The sequence below is a fragment of the Oryctolagus cuniculus genome, chromosome 8 (genome assembly GCF_964237555.1).
Source record: "Oryctolagus cuniculus chromosome 8, mOryCun1.1, whole genome shotgun sequence".
Taxonomy (NCBI): domain Eukaryota; kingdom Metazoa; phylum Chordata; class Mammalia; order Lagomorpha; family Leporidae; genus Oryctolagus; species Oryctolagus cuniculus.
In genome coordinates, this window is record NC_091439.1 from 130,017,111 (window position 1) to 130,037,160 (window position 20,050).

Genomic DNA, 20,050 nt, shown 5'->3' on the forward strand with positions numbered 1-20,050 from the left:
CGCACGGGTTAGCAGACCACCACGCAGAGAAACGGACAACCTGCGGACAGGCCCAGGCAGCGTGCAGCCAACCAGAGCACCCGGGAGGACACACGGCCCCGTCTCGGAGCGCCTGACTCGCACCGCGGCCCCTCTCTCCCCAGGGAGCACATCCTTCCCGGGCAGAGCCCCGAGGACGTCCCCGCAGCTCCAGAGCACAGGCCAGCGTTTCGGGACAAGGAATCGCATGGCGACACCTTCCCGGTCCCGGAGGCAATAGGAAAGCCCGTTCTCGCTCAAGGAGCCCCGGCAACCCAGCGGGCTCCCAGGGGCAGAGGACACAAGGCACACGGGCCCCTACCGTGGTCGTGGTCGTGGTCGTGGTCGGGGTCGTGGTCGTGGTCGTGGTCAGCCTCCTCGGTGCTGGGAGTCATGGTTGGGAGCGGCACGTCCGGAACAGGTTCCCGGGTGCCGGGCTCGGCGTCTGCGGAAGAAGAAGAGACATCACGCACTTGGCCTGAGTGAGGGTCTCTGCCGACAACACACCTGCCTCCGCCTAGGAAACCAGGCAGAGCAATGTTCTCCCGGCCCCACACCTCCCGACGCCTCATGTGGGTGGGTGCCTAGGTCAGAGTGGAGACAGCACGGGCGCCTGCCTGCCTAGGCCACAAAGAATCCCGGCCAAGGGAAACTGGTGGCACCGGGGCCAGGGCGAGGGCCCGCAGCAGGGCGCGCCGTCCCCCCCTTGTGCGTTGGGCCGCGCAAGGCCTTGGTGCCACCCCACCCTCCGAGTGGGTTCCCCTCCTTGGCCAGGGCTGGCGGGCTAAGAGCGGCCCTTGCCTTCCACACGGCAAGGCGACGAGGAAGGGGAAGTGAAAGGATCCAGGAACCAGGCAAGGGCCACCTCCGGGTTCCAGGGGCAGCCAAGAAAGAACCTGACGGCACCCAGCCCCCTGTCTCAGGGGAGGGGCCTGGTGGGCACACCTCGAGCAATCCTCTGGGCCCTCCAGGACGGCAACGGAGCACCGTGTCCGGCACGGGCTCAGTCCAGCCAGGCCTCGCTGGACGGCTCCCCGCATGGGGGCGAGAGGGGAGAAAAGCGGACGGAGCAACCGCGCCCTCTCTCATCTGCGCCCACTCAGGGCACGCAGGACAGACGGGCCCGCGTGGCTGGCTCCACACACCAGCCCGGGTCTGGTCTGGGCCACGAGCGCACGACTGGGAACTGGCCCATCCAGGACACTGGGTCAGATTCTCCTGGTGGCCCGCCGCACTACAAGGCAGACAACTCCCCAGCTGCCTGGGGGCACGGCACGGGTCCAGAACACGCTCGTGCCAGCGTCAGAGGGCACATCGAGGACTTGTCCTCAGGCAGCGGCCACGCCTCCTGGACGCTGTCCCGGGAGCTCGGAGACCAGCCAACGCCAAGAGGAAGGCAAGGACGTCTCAGGAGAGGCAGAGGCACAGAGCACCACCCTCGCGGAGCCCAGCGTGCCCGCGCCTAAGTCCGCTGCGCACACTGGGCCACCAGGGGCAGTGGGGCACTCCACGCCGGGTCCCATGAGGCTTCTGCACTCGCAGCCTCCGTGGCGACGCCAGGCATGCGGGCTGGGAGTGCTGCACCAGACCCCCGGGGTGGGTCATGGCGGGAGCAGACGTGGGGGGCGGGGAAGCCTACGCCCCTCCCGCACGGGTTAGCAGACCACCACGCAGAGAAACGGACAACCTGCGGACAGGCCCAGGCAGCGTGCAGCCAACCAGAGCACCCGGGAGGACACACGGCCCCGTCTCGGAGCGCCTGACTCGCACCGCGGCCCCTCTCTCCCCAGGGAGCACATCCTTCCCGGGCAGAGCCCCGAGGACGTCCCCGCAGCTCCAGAGCACAGGCCAGCGTTTCGGGACAAGGAATCGCATGGCGACACCTTCCCGGTCCCGGAGGCAATAGGAAAGCCCGTTCTCGCTCAAGGAGCCCCGGCAACCCAGCGGGCTCCCAGGGGCAGAGGACACAAGGCACACGGGCCCCTACCGTGGTCGTGGTCGGGGTCGGGGTCGTGGTCGTGGTCGTGGTCGTGGTCGTGGTCGTGGTCGTGGTCGTGGTCAGCCTCCTCGGTGCTGGGAGTCATGGTTGGGAGCGGCACGTCCGGAACAGGTTCCCGGGTGCCGGGCTCGGCGTCTGCGGAAGAAGAAGAGACATCACGCACTTGGCCTGAGTGAGGGTCTCTGCCGACAACACACCTGCCTCCGCCTAGGAAACCAGGCAGAGCAATGTTCTCCCGGCCCCACACCTCCCGACGCCTCATGTGGGTGGGTGCCTAGGTCAGAGTGGAGACAGCACGGGCGCCTGCCTGCCTAGGCCACAAAGAATCCCGGCCAAGGGAAACTGGTGGCACCGGGGCCAGGGCGAGGGCCCGCAGCAGGGCGCGCCGTCCCCCCCTTGTGCGTTGGGCCGCGCAAGGCCTTGGTGCCACCCCACCCTCCGAGTGGGTTCCCCTCCTTGGCCAGGGCTGGCGGGCTAAGAGCGGCCCTTGCCTTCCACACGGCAAGGCGACGAGGAAGGGGAAGTGAAAGGATCCAGGAACCAGGCAAGGGCCACCTCCGGGTTCCAGGGGCAGCCAAGAAAGAACCTGACGGCACCCAGCCCCCTGTCTCAGGGGAGGGGCCTGGTGGGCACACCTCGAGCAATCCTCTGGGCCCTCCAGGACGGCAACGGAGCACCGTGTCCGGCACGGGCTCAGTCCAGCCAGGCCTCGCTGGACGGCTCCCCGCATGGGGGCGAGAGGGGAGAAAAGCGGACGGAGCAACCGCGCCCTCTCTCATCTGCGCCCACTCAGGGCACGCAGGACAGACGGGCCCGCGTGGCTGGCTCCACACACCAGCCCGGGTCTGGTCTGGGCCACGAGCGCACGACTGGGAACTGGCCCATCCAGGACACTGGGTCAGATTCTCCTGGTGGCCCGCCGCACTACAAGGCAGACAACTCCCCAGCTGCCTGGGGGCACGGCACGGGTCCAGAACACGCTCGTGCCAGCGTCAGAGGGCACATCGAGGACTTGTCCTCAGGCAGCGGCCACGCCTCCTGGACGCTGTCCCGGGAGCTCGGAGACCAGCCAACGCCAAGAGGAAGGCAAGGACGTCTCAGGAGAGGCAGAGGCACAGAGCACCACCCTCGCGGAGCCCAGCGTGCCCGCGCCTAAGTCCGCTGCGCACACTGGGCCACCAGGGGCAGTGGGGCACTCCACGCCGGGTCCCATGAGGCTTCTGCACTCGCAGCCTCCGTGGCGACGCCAGGCATGCGGGCTGGGAGTGCTGCACCAGACCCCCGGGGTGGGTCATGGCGGGAGCAGACGTGGGGGGCGGGGAAGCCTACGCCCCTCCCGCACGGGTTAGCAGACCACCACGCAGAGAAACGGACAACCTGCGGACAGGCCCAGGCAGCGTGCAGCCAACCAGAGCACCCGGGAGGACACACGGCCCCGTCTCGGAGCGCCTGACTCGCACCGCGGCCCCTCTCTCCCCAGGGAGCACATCCTTCCCGGGCAGAGCCCCGAGGACGTCCCCGCAGCTCCAGAGCACAGGCCAGCGTTTCGGGACAAGGAATCGCATGGCGACACCTTCCCGGTCCCGGAGGCAATAGGAAAGCCCGTTCTCGCTCAAGGAGCCCCGGCAACCCAGCGGGCTCCCAGGGGCAGAGGACACAAGGCACACGGGCCCCTACCGTGGTCGTGGTCGGGGTCGGGGTCGTGGTCGTGGTCGTGGTCGTGGTCGTGGTCGTGGTCGTGGTCGTGGTCAGCCTCCTCGGTGCTGGGAGTCATGGTTGGGAGCGGCACGTCCGGAACAGGTTCCCGGGTGCCGGGCTCGGCGTCTGCGGAAGAAGAAGAGACATCACGCACTTGGCCTGAGTGAGGGTCTCTGCCGACAACACACCTGCCTCCGCCTAGGAAACCAGGCAGAGCAATGTTCTCCCGGCCCCACACCTCCCGACGCCTCATGTGGGTGGGTGCCTAGGTCAGAGTGGAGACAGCACGGGCGCCTGCCTGCCTAGGCCACAAAGAATCCCGGCCAAGGGAAACTGGTGGCACCGGGGCCAGGGCGAGGGCCCGCAGCAGGGCGCGCCGTCCCCCCCTTGTGCGTTGGGCCGCGCAAGGCCTTGGTGCCACCCCACCCTCCGAGTGGGTTCCCCTCCTTGGCCAGGGCTGGCGGGCTAAGAGCGGCCCTTGCCTTCCACACGGCAAGGCGACGAGGAAGGGGAAGTGAAAGGATCCAGGAACCAGGCAAGGGCCACCTCCGGGTTCCAGGGGCAGCCAAGAAAGAACCTGACGGCACCCAGCCCCCTGTCTCAGGGGAGGGGCCTGGTGGGCACACCTCGAGCAATCCTCTGGGCCCTCCAGGACGGCAACGGAGCACCGTGTCCGGCACGGGCTCAGTCCAGCCAGGCCTCGCTGGACGGCTCCCCGCATGGGGGCGAGAGGGGAGAAAAGCGGACGGAGCAACCGCGCCCTCTCTCATCTGCGCCCACTCAGGGCACGCAGGACAGACGGGCCCGCGTGGCTGGCTCCACACACCAGCCCGGGTCTGGTCTGGGCCACGAGCGCACGACTGGGAACTGGCCCATCCAGGACACTGGGTCAGATTCTCCTGGTGGCCCGCCGCACTACAAGGCAGACAACTCCCCAGCTGCCTGGGGGCACGGCACGGGTCCAGAACACGCTCGTGCCAGCGTCAGAGGGCACATCGAGGACTTGTCCTCAGGCAGCGGCCACGCCTCCTGGACGCTGTCCCGGGAGCTCGGAGACCAGCCAACGCCAAGAGGAAGGCAAGGACGTCTCAGGAGAGGCAGAGGCACAGAGCACCACCCTCGCGGAGCCCAGCGTGCCCGCGCCTAAGTCCGCTGCGCACACTGGGCCACCAGGGGCAGTGGGGCACTCCACGCCGGGTCCCATGAGGCTTCTGCACTCGCAGCCTCCGTGGCGACGCCAGGCATGCGGGCTGGGAGTGCTGCACCAGACCCCCGGGGTGGGTCATGGCGGGAGCAGACGTGGGGGGCGGGGAAGCCTACGCCCCTCCCGCACGGGTTAGCAGACCACCACGCAGAGAAACGGACAACCTGCGGACAGGCCCAGGCAGCGTGCAGCCAACCAGAGCACCCGGGAGGACACACGGCCCCGTCTCGGAGCGCCTGACTCGCACCGCGGCCCCTCTCTCCCCAGGGAGCACATCCTTCCCGGGCAGAGCCCCGAGGACGTCCCCGCAGCTCCAGAGCACAGGCCAGCGTTTCGGGACAAGGAATCGCATGGCGACACCTTCCCGGTCCCGGAGGCAATAGGAAAGCCCGTTCTCGCTCAAGGAGCCCCGGCAACCCAGCGGGCTCCCAGGGGCAGAGGACACAAGGCACACGGGCCCCTACCGTGGTCGTGGTCGTGGTCGTGGTCGGGGTCGTGGTCGTGGTCGTGGTCAGCCTCCTCGGTGCTGGGAGTCATGGTTGGGAGCGGCACGTCCGGAACAGGTTCCCGGGTGCCGGGCTCGGCGTCTGCGGAAGAAGAAGAGACATCACGCACTTGGCCTGAGTGAGGGTCTCTGCCGACAACACACCTGCCTCCGCCTAGGAAACCAGGCAGAGCAATGTTCTCCCGGCCCCACACCTCCCGACGCCTCATGTGGGTGGGTGCCTAGGTCAGAGTGGAGACAGCACGGGCGCCTGCCTGCCTAGGCCACAAAGAATCCCGGCCAAGGGAAACTGGTGGCACCGGGGCCAGGGCGAGGGCCCGCAGCAGGGCGCGCCGTCCCCCCCTTGTGCGTTGGGCCGCGCAAGGCCTTGGTGCCACCCCACCCTCCGAGTGGGTTCCCCTCCTTGGCCAGGGCTGGCGGGCTAAGAGCGGCCCTTGCCTTCCACACGGCAAGGCGACGAGGAAGGGGAAGTGAAAGGATCCAGGAACCAGGCAAGGGCCACCTCCGGGTTCCAGGGGCAGCCAAGAAAGAACCTGACGGCACCCAGCCCCCTGTCTCAGGGGAGGGGCCTGGTGGGCACACCTCGAGCAATCCTCTGGGCCCTCCAGGACGGCAACGGAGCACCGTGTCCGGCACGGGCTCAGTCCAGCCAGGCCTCGCTGGACGGCTCCCCGCATGGGGGCGAGAGGGGAGAAAAGCGGACGGAGCAACCGCGCCCTCTCTCATCTGCGCCCACTCAGGGCACGCAGGACAGACGGGCCCGCGTGGCTGGCTCCACACACCAGCCCGGGTCTGGTCTGGGCCACGAGCGCACGACTGGGAACTGGCCCATCCAGGACACTGGGTCAGATTCTCCTGGTGGCCCGCCGCACTACAAGGCAGACAACTCCCCAGCTGCCTGGGGGCACGGCACGGGTCCAGAACACGCTCGTGCCAGCGTCAGAGGGCACATCGAGGACTTGTCCTCAGGCAGCGGCCACGCCTCCTGGACGCTGTCCCGGGAGCTCGGAGACCAGCCAACGCCAAGAGGAAGGCAAGGACGTCTCAGGAGAGGCAGAGGCACAGAGCACCACCCTCGCGGAGCCCAGCGTGCCCGCGCCTAAGTCCGCTGCGCACACTGGGCCACCAGGGGCAGTGGGGCACTCCACGCCGGGTCCCATGAGGCTTCTGCACTCGCAGCCTCCGTGGCGACGCCAGGCATGCGGGCTGGGAGTGCTGCACCAGACCCCCGGGGTGGGTCATGGCGGGAGCAGACGTGGGGGGCGGGGAAGCCTACGCCCCTCCCGCACGGGTTAGCAGACCACCACGCAGAGAAACGGACAACCTGCGGACAGGCCCAGGCAGCGTGCAGCCAACCAGAGCACCCGGGAGGACACACGGCCCCGTCTCGGAGCGCCTGACTCGCACCGCGGCCCCTCTCTCCCCAGGGAGCACATCCTTCCCGGGCAGAGCCCCGAGGACGTCCCCGCAGCTCCAGAGCACAGGCCAGCGTTTCGGGACAAGGAATCGCATGGCGACACCTTCCCGGTTCCGGAGGCAATAGGAAAGCCCGTTCTCGCTCAAGGAGCCCCGGCAACCCAGCGGGCTCCCAGGGGCAGAGGACACAAGGCACACGGGCCCCTACCGTGGTCGTGGTCGGGGTCGGGGTCGTGGTCGTGGTCGTGGTCGTGGTCGTGGTCGTGGTCGTGGTCGTGGTCAGCCTCCTCGGTGCTGGGAGTCATGGTTGGGAGCGGCACGTCCGGAACAGGTTCCCGGGTGCCGGGCTCGGCGTCTGCGGAAGAAGAAGAGACATCACGCACTTGGCCTGAGTGAGGGTCTCTGCCGACAACACACCTGCCTCCGCCTAGGAAACCAGGCAGAGCAATGTTCTCCCGGCCCCACACCTCCCGACGCCTCATGTGGGTGGGTGCCTAGGTCAGAGTGGAGACAGCACGGGCGCCTGCCTGCCTAGGCCACAAAGAATCCCGGCCAAGGGAAACTGGTTGCACCGGGGCCAGGGCGAGGGCCCGCAGCAGGGCGCGCCGTCCCCCCCTTGTGCGTTGGGCCGCGCAAGGCCTTGGTGCCACCCCACCCTCCGAGTGGGTTCCCCTCCTTGGCCAGGGCTGGCGGGCTAAGAGCGGCCCTTGCCTTCCACACGGCAAGGCGACGAGGAAGGGGAAGTGAAAGGATCCAGGAACCAGGCAAGGGCCACCTCCGGGTTCCAGGGGCAGCCAAGAAAGAACCTGACGGCACCCAGCCCCCTGTCTCAGGGGAGGGGCCTGGTGGGCACACCTCGAGCAATCCTCTGGGCCCTCCAGGACGGCAACGGAGCACCGTGTCCGGCACGGGCTCAGTCCAGCCAGGCCTCGCTGGACGGCTCCCCGCATGGGGGCGAGAGGGGAGAAAAGCGGACGGAGCAACCGCGCCCTCTCTCATCTGCGCCCACTCAGGGCACGCAGGACAGACGGGCCCGCGTGGCTGGCTCCACACACCAGCCCGGGTCTGGTCTGGGCCACGAGCGCACGACTGGGAACTGGCCCATCCAGGACACTGGGTCAGATTCTCCTGGTGGCCCGCCGCACTACAAGGCAGACAACTCCCCAGCTGCCTGGGGGCACGGCACGGGTCCAGAACACGCTCGTGCCAGCATCAGAGGGCACATCGAGGACTTGTCCTCAGGCAGCGGCCACGCCTCCTGGACACTGTCCCGGGAGCTCGGAGACCAGCCAACGCCAAGAGGAAGGCAAGGACGTCTCAGGAGAGGCAGAGGCACAGAGCACCACCCTCGCGGGGCCCAGCGTGCCCGCGCCTAAGTCCGCTGCGCACACTGGGCCACCAGGGGCAGTGGGGCACTCCACGCCGGGTCCCATGAGGCTTCTGCACTCGCAGCCTCCGTGGCGACGCCAGGCATGCGGGCTGGGAGTGCTGCACCAGACCCCCGGGGTGGGTCATGGCGGGAGCAGACGTGGGGGGCGGGGAAGCCTACGCCCCTCCCGCACGGGTTAGCAGACCACCACGCAGAGAAACGGACAACCTGCGGACAGGCCCAGGCAGCGTGCAGCCAACCAGAGCACCCGGGAGGACACACGGCCCCGTCTCGGAGCGCCTGACTCGCACCGTGGCCCCTCTCTCCCCAGGGAGCACATCCTTCCCGGGCAGAGCCCCGAGGACGTCCCCGCAGCTCCAGAGCACAGGCCAGCGTTTCGGGACAAGGAATCGCATGGCGACACCTTCCCGGTCCCGGAGGCAATAGGAAAGCCCGTTCTCGCTCAAGGAGCCCCGGCAACCCAGCGGGCTCCCAGGGGCAGAGGACACAAGGCACACGGGCCCCTACCGTGGTCGTGGTCGTGGTCGTGGTCGTGGTCGTGGTCGTGGTCAGCCTCCTCGGTGCTGGGAGTCATGGTTGGGAGCGGCACGTCCGGAACAGGTTCCCGGGTGCCGGGCTCGGCGTCTGCGGAAGAAGAAGAGACATCACGCACTTGGCCTGAGTGAGGGTCTCTGCCGACAACACACCTGCCTCCGCCTAGGAAACCAGGCAGAGCAATGTTCTCCCGGCCCCACACCTCCCGATGCCTCATGTGGGTGGGTGCCTAGGTCAGAGTGGAGACAGCACGGGCGCCTGCCTGCCTAGGCCACAAAGAATCCCGGCCAAGGGAAAGTGGTGGCACCGGGGCCAGGGCGAGGGCCCGCAGCAGGGCGCGCCGTCCCCCCTTGTGCGTTGGGCCGCGCAAGGCCTTGGTGCCACCCCACCCTCCGAGTGGGTTCCCCTCCTTGGCCAGGGCTGGCGGGCTAAGAGCGGCCCTTCCCTTCCACACGGCAAGGCGACGAGGAAGGGGAAGTGAAAGGATCCAGGAACCAGGCAAGGGCCACCTCCGGGTTCCAGGGGCAGCCAAGAAAGAACCTGACGGCACCCAGCCCCCTGTCTCAGGGGAGGGGCCTGGTGGGCACACCTCGAGCAATCCTCTGGGCCCTCCAGGACGGCAACGGAGCACCGTGTCCGGCACGGGCTCAGTCCAGCCAGGCCTCGCTGGACGGCTCCCCGCATGGGGGCGAGAGGGGAGAAAAGCGGACGGAGCAACCGCGCCCTCTCTCATCTGCGCCCACTCAGGGCACGCAGGACAGACGGGCCCGCGTGGCTGGCTCCACACACCAGCCCGGGTCTGGTCTGGGCCACGAGCGCACGACTGGGAACTGGCCCATCCAGGACACTGGGTCAGATTCTCCTGGTGGCCCGCCGCACTACAAGGCAGACAACTCCCCAGCTGCCTGGGGGCACGGCACGGGTCCAGAACACGCTCGTGCCAGCGTCAGAGGGCACATCGAGGACTTGTCCTCAGGCAGCGGCCACGCCTCCTGGACGCTGTCCCGGGAGCTCGGAGACCAGCCAACGCCAAGAGGAAGGCAAGGACGTCTCAGGAGAGGCAGAGGCACAGAGCACCACCCTCGCGGAGCCCAGCGTGCCCGCGCCAAAGTCCGCTGCGCACACTGGGCCACCAGGGGCAGTGGGGCACTCCACGCCGGGTCCCATGAGGCTTCTGCACTCGCAGCCTCCGTGGCGACGCCAGGCATGCGGGCTGGGAGTGCTGCACCAGACCCCCGGGGTGGGTCATGGCGGGAGCAGACGTGGGGGGCGGGGAAGCCTACGCCCCTCCCGCACGGGTTAGCAGACCACCACGCAGAGAAACGGACAACCTGCGGACAGGCCCAGGCAGCGTGCAGCCAACCAGAGCACCCGGGAGGACACACGGCCCCGTCTCGGAGCGCCTGACTCGCACCGCGGCCCCTCTCTCCCCAGGGAGCACATCCTTCCCGGGCAGAGCCCCGAGGACGTCCCCGCAGCTCCAGAGCACAGGCCAGCGTTTCGGGACAAGGAATCGCATGGCGACACCTTCCCGGTCCCGGAGGCAATAGGAAAGCCCGTTCTCGCTCAAGGAGCCCCGGCAACCCAGCGGGCTCCCAGGGGCAGAGGACACAAGGCACACGGGCCCCTACCGTGGTCGTGGTCGGGGTCGTGGTCGAGGTCGTGGTCAGCCTCCTCGGTGCTGGGAGTCATGGTTGGGAGCGGCACGTCCGGAACAGGTTCTCGGGTGCCGGGCTCGGCGTCTGCGGAAGAAGAAGAGACATCACGCACTTGGCCTGAGTGAGGGTCTCTGCCGACAACACACCTGCCTCCGCCTAGGTAACCAGGCAGAGCAATGTTCTCCCTGCCCCACACCTCCCGACGACTCATGTGGGTGGGTGCCTAGGTCAGAGTGGAGACAGCACGGGCGCCTGCCTGCCTAGGCCACAAAGAATCCCGGCCAAGGGAAAGTGGTGGCACCGGGGCCAGGGCGAGGGCCCGCAGCAGGGCGCGCCGTCCCCCCTTGTGCGTTGGGCCGCGCAAGGCCTTGGTGCCACCCCACCCTCCGAGTGGGTTCCCCTCCTTGGCCAGGGCTGGCGGGCTAAGAGCGGCCCTTCCCTTCCACACGGCAAGGCGACGAGGAAGGGGAAGTGAAAGGATCCAGGAACCAGGCAAGGGCCACCTCCGGGTTCCAGGGGCAGCCAAGAAAGAACCTGACGGCACCCAGCCCCCTGTCTCAGGGGAGGGGCCTGGTGGGCACACCTCGAGCAATCCTCTGGGCCCTCCAGGACGGCAACGGAGCACCGTGTCCGGCACGGGCTCAGTCCAGCCAGGCCTCGCTGGACGGCTCCCCGCATGGGGGCGAGAGGGGAGAAAAGCGGACGGAGCAACCGCGCCCTCTCTCATCTGCGCCCACTCAGGGCACGCAGGACAGACGGGCCCGCGTGGCTGGCTCCACACACCAGCCCGGGTCTGGTCTGGGCCACGAGCGCACGACTGGGAACTGGCCCATCCAGGACACTGGGTCAGATTCTCCTGGTGGCCCGCCGCACTACAAGGCAGACAACTCCCCAGCTGCCTGGGGGCACGGCACGGGTCCAGAACACGCTCGTGCCAGCGTCAGAGGGCACATCGAGGACTTGTCCTCAGGCAGCGGCCACGCCTCCTGGACGCTGTCCCGGGAGCTCGGAGACCAGCCAACGCCAAGAGGAAGGCAAGGACGTCTCAGGAGAGGCAGAGGCACAGAGCACCACCCTCGCGGAGCCCAGCGTGCCCGCGCCTAAGTCCGCTGCGCACACTGGGCCACCAGGGGCAGTGGGGCACTCCACGCCGGGTCCCATGAGGCTTCTGCACTCGCAGCCTCCGTGGCGACGCCAGGCATGCGGGCTGGGAGTGCTGCACCAGACCCCCGGGGTGGGTCATGGCGGGAGCAGACGTGGGGGGCGGGGAAGCCTACGCCCCTCCCGCACGGGTTAGCAGACCACCACGCAGAGAAACGGACAACCTGCGGACAGGCCCAGGCAGCGTGCAGCCAACCAGAGCACCCGGGAGGACACACGGCCCCGTCTCGGAGCGCCTGACTCGCACCGCGGCCCCTCTCTCCCCAGGGAGCACATCCTTCCCGGGCAGAGCCCCGAGGACGTCCCCGCAGCTCCAGAGCACAGGCCAGCGTTTCGGGACAAGGAATCGCATGGCGACACCTTCCCGGTCCCGGAGGCAATAGGAAAGCCCGTTCTCGCTCAAGGAGCCCCGGCAACCCAGCGGGCTCCCAGGGGCAGAGGACACAAGGCACACGGGCCCCTACCGTGGTCGTGGTCGTGGTCGGGGTCGGGGTCGTGGTCGTGGTCGTGGTCGTGGTCGTGGTCGTGGTCGTGGTCGTGGTCAGCCTCCTCGGTGCTGGGAGTCATGGTTGGGAGCGGCACGTCCGGAACAGGTTCCCGGGTGCCGGGCTCGGCGTCTGCGGAAGAAGAAGAGACATCACGCACTTGGCCTGAGTGAGGGTCTCTGCCGACAACACACCTGCCTCCGCCTAGGAAACCAGGCAGAGCAATGTTCTCCCGGCCCCACACCTCCCGACGCCTCATGTGGGTGGGTGCCTAGGTCAGAGTGGAGACAGCACGGGCGCCTGCCTGCCTAGGCCACAAAGAATCCCAGCCAAGGGAAACTGGTGGCACCGGGGCCAGGGCGAGGGCCCGCAGCAGGGCGCGCCGTCCCCCCTTGTGCGTTGGGCCGCGCAAGGCCTTGGTGCCACCCCACCCTCCGAGTGGGTTCCCCTCCTTGGCCAGGGCTGGCGGGCTAAGAGCGGCCCTTCCCTTCCACACGGCAAGGCGACGAGGAAGGGGAAGTGAAAGGATCCAGGAACCAGGCAAGGGCCACCTCCGGGTTCCAGGGGCAGCCAAGAAAGAACCTGACGGCACCCAGCCCCCTGTCTCAGGGGAGGGGCCTGGTGGGCACACCTCGAGCAATCCTCTGGGCCCTCCAGGACGGCAACGGAGCACCGTGTCCGGCACGGGCTCAGTCCAGCCAGGCCTCGCTGGACGGCTCCCCGCATGGGGGCGAGAGGGGAGAAAAGCGGACGGAGCAACCGCGCCCTCTCTCATCTGCGCCCACTCAGGGCACGCAGGACAGACGGGCCCGCGTGGCTGGCTCCACACACCAGCCCGGGTCTGGTCTGGGCCACGAGCGCACGACTGGGAACTGGCCCATCCAGGACACTGGGTCAAATTCTCCTGGTGGCCCGCCGCACTACAAGGCAGACAACTCCCCAGCTGCCTGGGGGCACGGCACGGGTCCAGAACACGCTCGTGCCAGCGTCAGAGGGCACATCGAGGACTTGTCCTCAGGCAGCGGCCACGCCTCCTGGACGCTGTCCCGGGAGCTCGGAGACCAGCCAACGCCAAGAGGAAGGCAAGGACGTCTCAGGAGAGGCAGAGGCACAGAGCACCACCCTCGCGGAGCCCAGCGTGCCCGCGCCTAAGTCCGCTGCGCACACTGGGCCACCAGGGGCAGTGGGGCACTCCACGCCGGGTCCCATGAGGCTTCTGCACTCGCAGCCTCCGTGGCCACGCCAGGCATGCGGGCTGGGAGTGCTGCACCAGACCCCCGGGGTGGGTCATGGCGGGAGCAGACGTGGGGGGCGGGGAAGCCTACGCCCCTCCCGCACGGGTTAGCAGACCACCACGCAGAGAAACGGACAACCTGCGGACAGGCCCAGGCAGCGTGCAGCCAACCAGAGCACCCGGGAGGACACACGGCCCCGTCTCGGAGCGCCTGACTCGCACCGCGGCCCCTCTCTCCCCAGGGAGCACATCCTTCCCGGGCAGAGCCCCGAGGACGTCCCCGCAGCTCCAGAGCACAGGCCAGCGTTTCGGGACAAGGAATCGCATGGCGACACCTTCCCGGTCCCGGAGGCAATAGGAAAGCCCGTTCTCGCTCAAGGAGCCCCGGCAACCCAGCGGGCTCCCAGGGGCAGAGGACACAAGGCACACGGGCCCCTACCGTGGTCGTGGTCGTGGTCGGGGTCGTGGTCGTGGTCGTGGTCAGCCTCCTCGGTGCTGGGAGTCATGGTTGGGAGCGGCACGTCCGGAACAGGTTCCCGGGTGCCGGGCTCGGCGTCTGCGGAAGAAGAAGAGACATCACGCACTTGGCCTGAGTGAGGGTCTCTGCCGACAACACACCTGCCTCCGCCTAGGAAACCAGGCAGAGCAATGTTCTCCCGGCCCCACACCTCCCGACGCCTCATGTGGGTGGGTGCCTAGGTCAGAGTGGAGACAGCACGGGCGCCTGCCTGCCTAGGCCACAAAGAATCCCGGCCAAGGGAAAGTGGTGGCACCGGGGCCAGGGCGAGGGCCCGCAGCAGGGCGCGCCATCCCCCCTTGTGCGTTGGGCCGCGCAAGGCCTTGGTGCCACCCCACCCTCCGAGTGGGTTCCCCTCCTTGGCCAGGGCTGGCGGGCTAAGAGCGGCCCTTGCCTTCCACACGGCAAGGCGACGAGGAAGGGGAAGTGAAAGGATCCAGGAACCAGGCAAGGGCCACCTCCGGGTTCCAGGGGCAGCCAAGAAAGAACCTGACGGCACCCAGCCCCCTGTCTCAGGGGAGGGGCCTGGTGGGCACACCTCGAGCAATCCTCTGGGCCCTCCAGGACGGCAACGGAGCACCGTGTCCGGCACGGGCTCAGTCCAGCCAGGCCTCGCTGGACGGCTCCCCGCATGGGGGCGAGAGGGGAGAAAAGCGGACGGAGCAACCGCGCCCTCTCTCATCTGCGCCCACTCAGGGCACGCAGGACAGACGGGCCCGCGTGGCTGGCTCCACACACCAGCCCGGGTCTGGTCTGGGCCACGAGCGCACGACTGGGAACTGGCCCATCCAGGACACTGGGTCAGATTCTCCTGGTGGCCCGCCGCACTACAAGGCAGACAACTCCCCAGCTGCCTGGGGGCACGGCACGGGTCCAGAACACGCTCGTGCCAGCGTCAGAGGGCACATCGAGGACTTGTCCTCAGGCAGCGGCCACGCCTCCTGGACGCTGTCCCGGGAGCTCGGAGACCAGCCAACGCCAAGAGGAAGGCAAGGACGTCTCAGGAGAGGCAGAGGCACAGAGCACCACCCTCGCGGAGCCCAGCGTGCCCGCGCCTAAGTCCGCTGCGCACACTGGGCCACCAGGGGCAGTGGGGCACTCCACGCCGGGTCCCATGAGGCTTCTGCACTCGCAGCCTCCGTGGCGAAGCCAGGCATGCGGGCTGGGAGTGCTGCACCAGACCCCCGGGGTGGGTCATGGCGGGAGCAGACGTGGGGGGCGGGGAAGCCTACGCCCCTCCCGCACGGGTTAGCAGACCACCACGCAGAGAAACGGACAACCTGCGGACAGGCCCAGGCAGCGTGCAGCCAACCAGAGCACCCGGGAGGACACACGGCCCCGTCTCGGAGCGCCTGACTCGCACCGCGGCCCCTCTCTCCCCAGGGAGCACATCCTTCCCGGGCAGAGCCCCGAGGACGTCCCCGCAGCTCCAGAGCACAGGCCAGCGTTTCGGGACAAGGAATCGCATGGCGACACCTTCCCGGTCCCGGAGGCAATAGGAAAGCCCGTTCTCGCTCAAGGAGCCCCGGCAACCCAGCGGGCTCCCAGGGGCAGAGGACACAAGGCACACGGGCCCCTACCGTGGTCGTGGTCGTGGTCGGGGTCGGGGTCGTGGTCGTGGTCGTGGTCAGCCTCCTCGGTGCTGGGAGTCATGGTTGGGAGCGGCACGTCCGGAACAGGTTCCCGGGTGCCGGGCTCGGCGTCTGCGGAAGAAGAAGAGACATCACGCACTTGGCCTGAGTGAGGGTCTCTGCCGACAACACACCTGCCTCCGCCTAGGAAACCAGGCAGAGCAATGTTCTCCCGGCCCCACACCTCCCGACGCCTCATGTGGGTGGGTGCCTAGGTCAGAGTGGAGACAGCACGGGCGCCTGCCTGCCTAGGCCACAAAGAATCCCGGCCAAGGGAAACTGGTGGCACCGGGGCCAGGGCGAGGGCCCGCAGCAGGGCGCGCCGTCCCCCCCTTGTGCGTTGGGCCGCGCAAGGCCTTGGTGCCACCCCACCCTCCGAGTGGGTTCCCCTCCTTGGCCAGGGCTGGCGGGCTAAGAGCGGCCCTTCCCTTCCACACGGCAAGGCGACGAGGAAGGGGAAGTGAAAGGATCCAGGAACCAGGCAAGGGCCACCTCCGGGTTCCAGGGGCAGCCAAGAAAGAACCTGACGGCACCCAGCCCCCTGTCTCAGGGGAGGGGCCTGGTGGGCACACCTCGAGCAATCCTCTGGGCCCTCCAGGACGGCAACGGAGCACCGTGTCCGGCACGGGCTCAGTCCAGCCAGGCCTCGCTGGACGGCTCCCCGCATGGGGGCGAGAGGGGAGAAAAGCGGACGGAGCAACCGCGCCCTCTCTCATCTGCGCCCACTCAGGGCACGCAGGACAGACGGGCCCGCGTGGCTGGCTCCACACACCAGCCCGGGTCTGGTCTGGGCCACGAGCGCACGACTGGGAACTGGCCCATCCAGGACACTGGGTCAGATTCTCCTGGTGGCCCGCCGCACTACAAGGCAGACAACTCCCCAGCTGCCTGGGGGCACGGCACGGGTCCAGAACACGCTCGTGCCAGCGTCAGAGGGCACATCGAGGACTTGTCCTCAGGCAGCGGCCACGCCTCCTGGACGCTGTCCCGGGAGCTCGGAGACCAGCCAACGCCAAGAGGAAGGCAAGGACGTCTCAGGAGAGGCAGAGGCACAGAGCACCACCCTCGCGGAGCCCAGCGTGCCCGCGCCTAAGTCCGCTGCGCACACTGGGCCACCAGGGGCAGTGGGGCACTCCACGCCGGGTCCCATGAGGCTTCTGCACTCGCAGCCTCCGTGGCGAAGCCAGGCATGCGGGCTGGGAGTGCTGCACCAGACCCCCGGGGTGGGTCATGGCGGGAGCAGACGTGGGGGGCGGGGAAGCCTACGCCCCTCCCGCACGGGTTAGCAGACCACCACGCAGAGAAACGGACAACCTGCGGACAGGCCCAGGCAGCGTGCAGCCAACCAGAGCACCCGGGAGGACACACGGCCCCGTCTCGGAGCGCCTGACTCGCACCGCGGCCCCTCTCTCCCCAGGGAGCACATCCTTCCCGGGCAGAGCCCCGAGGACGTCCCCGCAGCTCCAGAGCACAGGCCAGCGTTTCGGGACAAGGAATCGCATGGCGACACCTTCCCGGTCCCGGAGGCAATAGGAAAGCCCGTTCTCGCTCAAGGAGCCCCGGCAACCCAGCGGGCTCCCAGGGGCAGAGGACACAAGGCACACGGGCCCCTACCGTGGTCGTGGTCGTGGTCGTGGTCGGGGTCGTGGTCGTGGTCGTGGTCAGCCTCCTCGGTGCTGGGAGTCATGGTTGGGAGCGGCACGTCCGGAACAGGTTCCCGGGTGCCGGGCTCGGCGTCTGCGGAAGAAGAAGAGACATCACGCACTTGGCCTGAGTGAGGGTCTCTGCCGACAACACACCTGCCTCCGCCTAGGAAACCAGGCAGAGCAATGTTCTCCCGGCCCCACACCTCCCGACGCCTCATGTGGGTGGGTGCCTAGGTCAGAGTGGAGACAGCACGGGCGCCTGCCTGCCTAGGCCACAAAGAATCCCGGCCAAGGGAAAGTGGTGGCACCGGGGCCAGGGCGAGGGCCCGCAGCAGGGCGCGCCGTCCCCCCCTTGTGCGTTGGGCCGCGCAAGGCCTTGGTGCCACCCCACCCTCCGAGTGGGTTCCCCTCCTTGGCCAGGGCTGGCGGGCTAAGAGCGGCCCTTCCCTTCCACACGGCAAGGCGACGAGGAAGGGGAAGTGAAAGGATCCAGGAACCAGGCAAGGGCCACCTCCGGGTTCCAGGGGCAGCCAAGAAAGAACCTGACGGCACCCAGCCCCCTGTCTCAGGGGAGGGGCCTGGTGGGCACACCTCGAGCAATCCTCTGGGCCCTCCAGGACGGCAACGGAGCACCGTGTCCGGCACGGGCTCAGTCCAGCCAGGCCTCGCTGGACGGCTCCCCGCATGGGGGCGAGAGGGGAGAAAAGCGGACGGAGCAACCGCGCCCTCTCTCATCTGCGCCCACCCAGGGCACGCAGGACAGACGGGCCCGCGTGGCTGGCTCCACACACCAGCCCGGGTCTGGTCTGGGCCACGAGCGCACGACTGGGAACTGGCCCATCCAGGACACTGGGTCAGATTCTCCTGGTGGCCCGCCGCACTACAAGGCAGACAACTCCCCAGCTGCCTGGGGGCACGGCACGGGTCCAGAACACGCTCGTGCCAGCGTCAGAGGGCACATCGAGGACTTGTCCTCAGGCAGCGGCCACGCCTCCTGGACGCTGTCCCGGGAGCTCGGAGACCAGCCAACGCCAAGAGGAAGGCAAGGACGTCTCAGGAGAGGCAGAGGCACAGAGCACCACCCTCGCGGAGCCCAGCGTGCCCGCGCCTAAGTCCGCTGCGCACACTGGGCCACCAGGGGCAGTGGGGCACTCCACGCCGGGTCCCATGAGGCTTCTGCACTCGCAGCCTCCGTGGCGACGCCAGGCATGCGGGCTGGGAGTGCTGCACCAGACCCCCGGGGTGGGTCATGGCGGGAGCAGACGTGGGGGGCAGGGAAGCCTACGCCCCTCCCGCACGGGTTAGCAGACCACCACGCAGAGAAACGGACAACCTGCGGACAGGCCCAGGCAGCGTGCAGCCAACCAGAGCACCCGGGAGGACACACGGCCCCGTCTCGGAGCGCCTGACTCGCACCGCGGCCCCTCTCTCCCCAGGGAGCACATCCTTCCCGGGCAGAGCCCCGAGGACGTCCCCGCAGCTCCAGAGCACAGGCCAGCGTTTCGGGACAAGGAATCGCATGGCGACACCTTCCCGGTCCCGGAGGCAATAGGAAAGCCCGTTCTCGCTCAAGGAGCCCCGGCAACCCAGCGGGCTCCCAGGGGCAGAGGACACAAGGCACACGGGCCCCTACCGTGGTCGTGGTCGTGGTCGGGGTCGTGGTCGTGGTCGTGGTCAGCCTCCTCGGTGCTGGGAGTCATGGTTGGGAGCGGCACGTCCGGAACAGGTTCCCGGGTGCCGGGCTCGGCGTCTGCGGAAGAAGAAGAGACATCACGCACTTGGCCTGAGTGAGGGTCTCTGCCGACAACACACCTGCCTCCGCCTAGGAAACCAGGCAGAGCAATGTTCTCCCGGCCCCACACCTCCCGACGCCTCATGTGGGTGGGTGCCTAGGTCAGAGTGGAGACAGCACGGGCGCCTGCCTGCCTAGGCCACAAAGAATCCCGGCCAAGGGAAACTGGTGGCACCGGGGCCAGGGCGAGGGCCCGCAGCAGGGCGCGCCGTCCCCCCCTTGTGCGTTGGGCCGCGCAAGGCCTTGGTGCCACCCCACCCTCCGAGTGGGTTCCCCTCCTTGGCCAGGGCTGGCGGGCTAAGAGCGGCCCTTGCCTTCCACACGGCAAGGCGACGAGGAAGGGGAAGTGAAAGGATCCAGGAACCAGGCAAGGGCCACCTCCGGGTTCCAGGGGCAGCCAAGAAAGAACCTGACGGCACCCAGCCCCCTGTCTCAGGGGAGGGGCCTGGTGGGCACACCTCGAGCAATCCTCTGGGCCCTCCAGGACGGCAACGGAGCACCGTGTCCGGCACGGGCTCAGTCCAGCCAGGCCTCGCTGGACGGCTCCCCGCATGGGGGCGAGAGGGGAGAAAAGCGGACGGAGCAACCGCGCCCTCTCTCATCTGCGCCCACTCAGGGCACGCAGGACAGACGGGCCCGCGTGGCTGGCTCCACACACCAGCCCGGGTCTGGTCTGGGCCACGAGCGCACGACTGGGAACTGGCCCATCCAGGACACTGGGTCAGATTCTCCTGGTGGCCCGCCGCACTACAAGGCAGACAACTCCCCAGCTGCCTGGGGGCACGGCACGGGTCCAGAACACGCTCGTGCCAGCGTCAGAGGGCACATCGAGGACTTGTCCTCAGGCAGCGGCCACGCCTCCTGGACGCTGTCCCGGGAGCTCGGAGACCAGCCAACGCCAAGAGGAAGGCAAGGACGTCTCAGGAGAGGCAGAGGCACAGAGCACCACCCTCGCGGAGCCCAGCGTGCCCGCGCCTAAGTCCGCTGCGCACACTGGGCCACCAGGGGCAGTGGGGCACTCCACGCCGGGTCCCATGAGGCTTCTGCACTCGCAGCCTCCGTGGCGACGCCAGGCATGCGGGCTGGGAGTGCTGCACCAGACCCCCGGGGTGGGTCATGGCGGGAGCAGACGTGGGGGGCGGGGAAGCCTACGCCCCTCCCG

At 68.7% G+C, this 20,050-nt stretch overlaps 2 protein-coding genes across 12 annotated transcripts in view; one reads left to right on the plus strand and one right to left on the minus strand.

Moving 5' to 3' along the window:
* LOC138843592 (rho GTPase-activating protein 20-like) overlaps positions 1-20,050 on the plus strand; it is a 1,064,354-nt gene that overhangs the window by 484,845 nt on the left and 559,459 nt on the right. The gene's annotated exons all lie outside the window — the stretch shown is intronic.
* The window catches only part of LOC138843593 (rho GTPase-activating protein 20-like), a 139,463-nt gene continuing 129,714 nt past the window's right edge, over positions 10,302-20,050 (minus strand). Inside the window, exon 19 of the mRNA XM_070048234.1 lies at positions 10,302-10,506. Within this exon, the coding sequence (XP_069904335.1) occupies positions 10,331-10,506 (176 nt within the window). The 3' untranslated portion in view covers positions 10,302-10,330. The remainder of the gene's footprint in view (positions 10,507-20,050) is intronic.